The sequence below is a fragment of the Triticum aestivum genome, chromosome 5D (assembly GCF_018294505.1).
Source record: "Triticum aestivum cultivar Chinese Spring chromosome 5D, IWGSC CS RefSeq v2.1, whole genome shotgun sequence".
Taxonomy (NCBI): Eukaryota; Viridiplantae; Streptophyta; class Magnoliopsida; order Poales; family Poaceae; genus Triticum; species Triticum aestivum.
The window spans coordinates 390,061,717-390,067,836 of NC_057808.1; the positions used below are offsets into that span (position 1 = coordinate 390,061,717).

At 50.8% G+C, this 6,120-nt stretch overlaps 1 protein-coding gene across 1 annotated transcript; it reads left to right on the forward strand.

Annotated features, from left to right (window-relative positions):
* Positions 1-3,872: 3,872 nt before the first annotated feature.
* LOC123122034 (chloroplast envelope quinone oxidoreductase homolog) lies at positions 3,873-5,768 on the forward strand. Its single transcript, XM_044542157.1, has 4 exons — positions 3,873-4,042; positions 4,151-4,292; positions 4,703-4,791; positions 4,916-5,768. The coding sequence occupies exons 1-4, from the start codon at positions 3,974-3,976 to the stop codon at positions 5,624-5,626; spliced, it is 1,011 nt and encodes a 336-aa protein (XP_044398092.1). The 5' UTR covers positions 3,873-3,973; the 3' UTR covers positions 5,627-5,768.
* The last annotated feature ends 352 nt before the right edge of the window (positions 5,769-6,120 follow it).

Sequence of the window (6,120 nt, forward strand, 5' to 3'; positions counted from 1 at the left end):
TCACAGCAGTTCATCATATGTAATAGATATAGCACAAATAGTAGAAAACAAGACCAACAGAACACTAGAAATATAAGTCCTCAAGTCCAACATAATACTTGAAATAAAAGTCCTCAAGTCCAAAGCAAACTAAAAGCTCATGATAGTTCTACATGGCCAAACACTAGTTTAACATGCCCAAACACTAGTTCATCATCCCATTCTTCCTCTCTTAGAGCACCCCTCACTCACGGTCTTGTTGCGGCGAAGAGGAACCGGCTTTTGGAAAGGTGACGGGCTGAATGGATCATCATGAGGGTGAGAAACCCTTTTTGCTTGGGAGGCCGGTGGTGCATCCATCATTTGTGACATGTTCATCTCTTCCGGGGCTTCGTCGTCCTGCAAGTCCACCTCCTCTTCCTCCTCAGATTCACCGAAGTCGCTGCCACCACCGGCGTGGCTAGAAGAAGCACCGGCGTGGCTAGTATTAGCACCGTCGTGGCTAGAAGAAGCGGCGGCTCCACTAGCCTGCACCATCGATGTGCTCGGAGCATGCACATCTACGGCACCGGGGCTTGCGCATCCAAGAATGGTGACTAGCTTCCGGCAGCGTTTCATGAAACGCTGCAGCAACAACAACAACAAAGAGATAAAGATTTTTAATGCAACAGAGTAAGGACTTATGAAGTAAAAAGACTTGTGAAGTAAAACATTTTTAATGCAACAGAGTAAGGACCTCGAGTGCTTACTTTCACCGTTTCCCTCAAGGTAGCATCCGACTCGGAGTCCCGGGGTTATGGATTAGTGCATTCGAGCCTTCGATGATACTTCTATTGAGCTCAAAAGTCTGAAAATTGAACGTAAGGTCAAAAGTTTGCACAATCAAGATAATATGAATCCACTCTCCAAATAGGTTCGCAAGACTTACCACTCTATCAGTCAGGGGCGCATACTCTCTATGAGAACCTTGTGTACTTCTCACTATGGCGTCATACTCATCGTCTGATTCATTGTTTGGATCATGATCTGCGAGATCTGCGTCGGTCCACCTTGGCCTGAAACGCACCCGAAATCGCCTCCCATTGTCATACCATTTTAGATGAGCTTCTTTGTAATTCCTCATGTCCGCCAAAGTCATATCTGTCTCTCTAGAACCGAGCCTCTGCTCCCACATCTCGACATACCTAGCATGGTGTTGTCCCCACTCAGGCACATTCTGATTATTCTTTCGGTTCTGACTGCAAACAATGACAACAACAAAGCATGCATAAGAAACAATTTGAAACATTGTATTGTTGGTTAACATAGCCTCGGTTAGGTAACTCACTTGTGAAGCTCAAGTCCACCCGTGCTTGCTGGCTCCGGTGGGGTGCGTTGCCTCATACCAAATTGCATGGCCACTCGATGTGGTAGATGCCACTCGACAGCATAAATGCGTATGAGAGGGCACCTGATCCGCCAAAGATGGGAGTCCCTAGTGCACATCTGGTTCAATGTGAAACCCCTATTTTCCTCGTAAGGCCTCCAGTTAACCTGTCAAAGAGCTATTAGTTCGGCCAATGCATTTGATGAAAGCTTAGAGAAAATATTGAATCAGTATACCTGACGATATGTGAGGCTGTCCATCTCGTTGGTGAAATTCTTGTACAAGGACTTGTTCTTGCTTCCAAAAATTCTAACCCGGTCCTAAGAGAATGCCACGGTGGGGAGTCGAAAAACATCTTCTTCTTCATTAAGGCCTACCCACACGTGTGGTGAAGGATGCTTTTCAGGACGCCCAACCGGCAAACGCTCCCACATCCAGACCCAGAGGCCCTAAATACATCCACCCATGCATGGCCTCGAGGTGGTTTTCCTACATGTGACGTCGAGCTGCAACCCAAAAATCAAACTGGTTGAATGTACTAACATATGAGTTGAAGGAGTGCTCTTTGTAGGAATTCATGAACATACTACCATGCTTAATGGATATTTGCATAATTTGTTACCTGACGGTATAAGTAGGCTAGCCCAGCAGACCCCCAGTTGTACTTCTCGTCCCAGTCGGCCAAGAAGTCAAGAAACATCCAAGGAGCAACGTCTCCAGAGCAGTCTCCAAAGACCACCTGTGATAGGAGGTGCCACACGTACGCTCGAGCATACTGCTCCACGATCTCCTCATTGGCTTCTTCAGGGCATCCCGACCTATGATGCTGGAGCCAAGGGAATGGGACGCCGTTTGTCCTGTTGTCAGTCCTTCCTTGGGCACTAAGAGAGGGCGAGCAGTCACCGATGAGAGCGGTAACCCTCGCACGCCAGTTCTTGCCGTCCACTCATCCGGTGAGAGCCTTGCCGTCAATGGGAAGCCCGGTGATCATGGCAAAGTCCTCCAACGTCACCGTCAGCTCACCATAAGGGAGATGGAAGTTGTGTGTCTCCGGCCGCCAATGATCGACAAGGGCGGTGAGAGCTGAATGGCACATCGATGGCGGCACGCGCTTGAACTGAAGAACAAACAGGAGCAGCCCGGCACGCTCAAAGTACGGCTCGTAGCGCACGTCATATTGCATATGGTTTTCCGTCGTGTGGCTCCTAAAGCGCACGACATCAAGTTTCTGTAACAATTGAGAAAATATGTCAGAAGCTTCCTTCATTCAAAAAATAGCATGAAAATGACAAAAACAATTGTTTCTCAAAATTGTTACCTCTCCACGCTCGATAGCACGGGCACGATGGTCCTTGCCAAAAGCAAGGTCAAGCCCCGTATACAAACGCCCATTGTCCTCATCCTCGGCCATCCTAACAAATATATAATTTTTTTCACTTATTAGACAACATCGTCTATACATATGAATAAAAAAACTAAAACCAAACATCTTCAATTATAAACTGCAAAATATGAAAATACCATACAATTAGTATGCATTCTCCATCACAACAAAAAGCATCTATATGAAATACACACATTTTCACACTATGCATTAACCACCTACAAATTTTGCAAAAAAATCATCCTCACAATTTTACAATGCATTAACCATCTAAGAATTTTGCAATGCCTTCATCCTCACAATCTTGCATTCACCATACAGAAAAATTTCTCATACAATTCATATCTACATAACAAAAGAAAATTGACCAACATATATGCATTCACCAACATATCCTCACATATCTCGCAATGGTTTCACCCACACATCCTTTCATAAGCCTACTACTAAATCATATACTACTAAACAACTAAAACATCATTAAAAAAATCAACACCAAAACCTAGGTTGCACCTAGTGCCAAAAATAGCTTCAAAAATAAAAAAGCATTTCGAAAACTGATTGGAGGGAATGGACGAGCTTACCAGCCTCTTCAATTTGCCCCAAAGATCCGCGAAAATGGTGAAGGGAAGAGGGAGATTGAGGGAGGGGATCGGGAGGAGGAGAGAGGCGCCGCTCGCCTCTGTTCGACTCGAGGGGAGGAGGAAGAACGGGCTGGTGGGTGGGGTAGAGCCCGCCCGTAGCCACCAAGCACGAAAGGTACCTACCGCCGCCCGATCTGGCGGTAGGGAGCGACAACCTACCGCCACGGTCAGTGGCGGTAGCCACTTACCCACGTCAGCAGGCAGACGGCGCCGTCGACGTTGACCCGGTCCCTACCGCCAGCGCTTGTGACGGTAGGGTGTTCTAGCCTACCGCCCGCTCGGGTGACGGTTGGAAAATGGTCAGATTCGAAAACTTTTCAAAAAGGGGTCAGATGCGGCTAAACGTGCATAAAAGGGTCAAAACAGTGAATTTGGCCTCACCACTACGGCACACTCTGCGGCATCCGGACACGTTGGACAAAAAAAAAGGTTGTTGGTGATGGTTCAGGCAGGTACTGCGAGAACGGACACGTCTCGTCCACAAGGGCCAACCATATCAGCATCACCGCATTACACACCACACCACCCACCAGTCTCTCACTCGTCCTTCCTTCTCTCTCTCTCTCTCTCTCTCTCTCTCACGCGGGACACGGCGCTGCCATGGCAACCCCGAGGACGATGAGAGCCGTGCAGTACGACAAGTATGGCGGAGGAGCAGAAGGCCTCAAGGTACGATCTCTCTATGTGCCCAACTGAACTGAAAATCATCTCTTCTTCTTCTTCTTCGATGTGTTCACTGATGGAACTGACGAAGTCCGTGGTGGATTTCACTCGCAGCATGTGGAGGTGCCGGTGCCGTCGCCGAAGAAAGGCGAGGTGCTGCTGAAGATGGAGGCGGCCAGCATCAACCCCATCGACTGGAAGATCCAGAAGGGCATGCTCCGCCCCTTCCTCCCCGGCAAGTTCCCCTTCACGCCAGGTAATTGAACCACCACGTACGTTACGCGTAGCTTCAGACTGGGACATGGCTACCCAATTCAGACTTGGTTGCGGCAATATTCGCCAAAATAGAGATGAGAATCGCGTGATTCTGGCCGGCTTGATAGCTGATAAAATCTCGTCGATGTCATTTGGCTAGTGATTATGATCCCGCCCCCCGTCACAACTACCATGCTCTGCTTTCTACTGAACTTTTTTTATTCCACTGTTCGTTCTCTGCTGCTGGATCAGAAACGAAACAAGCTTCTAAAATCCGTGCCGATTCAAGCAGCTGTTGCAGATTCTAGACATAACGACTTGAACATAGACAGTTCGAGAGGGGAAAATGACTTGAATGCAGACTAAAACAGACTGACGGACCCTTTTACATGGGCACTACTCAAAATGCAGTGGGCGATCTGGCCGGCGAGGTGGTGGAGCTGGGCAGCGGCGTGACCAACTTCAAGCCGGGAGACAAGGTCATCTCAATCAGCTTCCCGGTAAGGAAGGACAACGCATTCACCGCCATGACGCCACGCTACCATTCCGTCTGTACTACCCAACAGTCAAAATCTAGTGTTCTGACTTCTGACACGCTCGAGACCCGTTGCCTGTGCTGTGCAGAGCGGCGGCGGGCTCGCCGAGTACGCGGTGGCGCCGGCGTCGCTCACGGTGGCGAGGCCGCCGGAGGTGTCCGCCGTCGAAGGCGCCTGCCTGCCGGCCGCCGGAGGCTCCGCGCTGCAGCTGCTCAAGCTCGCCGGGGTCAGCTTCGACGGGACCTCCGGCGCGACCGGCCCGAAGAACGCGCTGGTGACCGCTGCGTCCGGCGGCGTGGGCCATTACGCCGTGCAGCTGGCCAAGCTCGCGGGCCTGCACGTCACGGCCACCTGCGGCGCCCGCAACGTGGACTTCGTCCGGGGCCTGGGCGCCGACGAGGTGCTGGACTACGGGACGCCCGAGGGCGCGGCCCTTCGGAGCCCGTCTGGCAGGAGGTACGACGCGGTGGCGAACTGCGCGGCGGGGGTGCCGTGGCCGGCGCTCAAGGCGGTCCTGGCCGACGACGGCGGCACGGTGGCCGACGTCACGCCGGGGGTCGGCGCCGCGCTCACGTCGATCCTGCAGAAGGTGACCTTCGCCAAGAAGAGGCTGGCGCCGCTGATGCTGGCGCCCAGGAGGGAGGAGATGGAGTGGCTGGTGGGCTTGGCGAGGCAGGGGAAGCTCAGGACGACGGTGGACTCGAGGTACCCGCTGAGCAGAGCGCAGGAGGCCTGGGCTAAGAGCATGGAGGGGCATGCCACTGGCAAGATCGTTGTGGAAATGGGAGGCGCAGAATGAACATGAAACTGTTGATGTGTTTATGTATGTGTGGCAATTTGAGAAATTAAGAATTATGGAATCAAAATATGCTAGCTATATGCAGTGCATGTAAAAACTTATGTTAAGGCACTTAAAAAACCTTATGTTAAGGATTAGAGCACCTCCAATAGCAGCCTAAAATAGGCATAAAAAAGGGTTGGAGTTGATAACGCCCACACGTGTGGCACGAAGATATTCAGTCCGAACGCCCTTATTGCCGTTGGATCGGGCTAACCACCTCCTCCGCTAAGCATTCCCTCGCCGTCAACCCGATCCATTTGCTGTTCACCGCCGCCGCGGCCTTCGCCTGCCACCGCCTACCTCACCAGACGGAGTTAATTGCAAGGAGATACCACATTTCAGTACCATGTAACGAGTCAGTACCACACTTCGTGCATGTCACAATTTAGTACCACTATTCGGCTTAATCGTTACAAAAAATACTGACAGCCGTATAACCCCGTATTGACCAT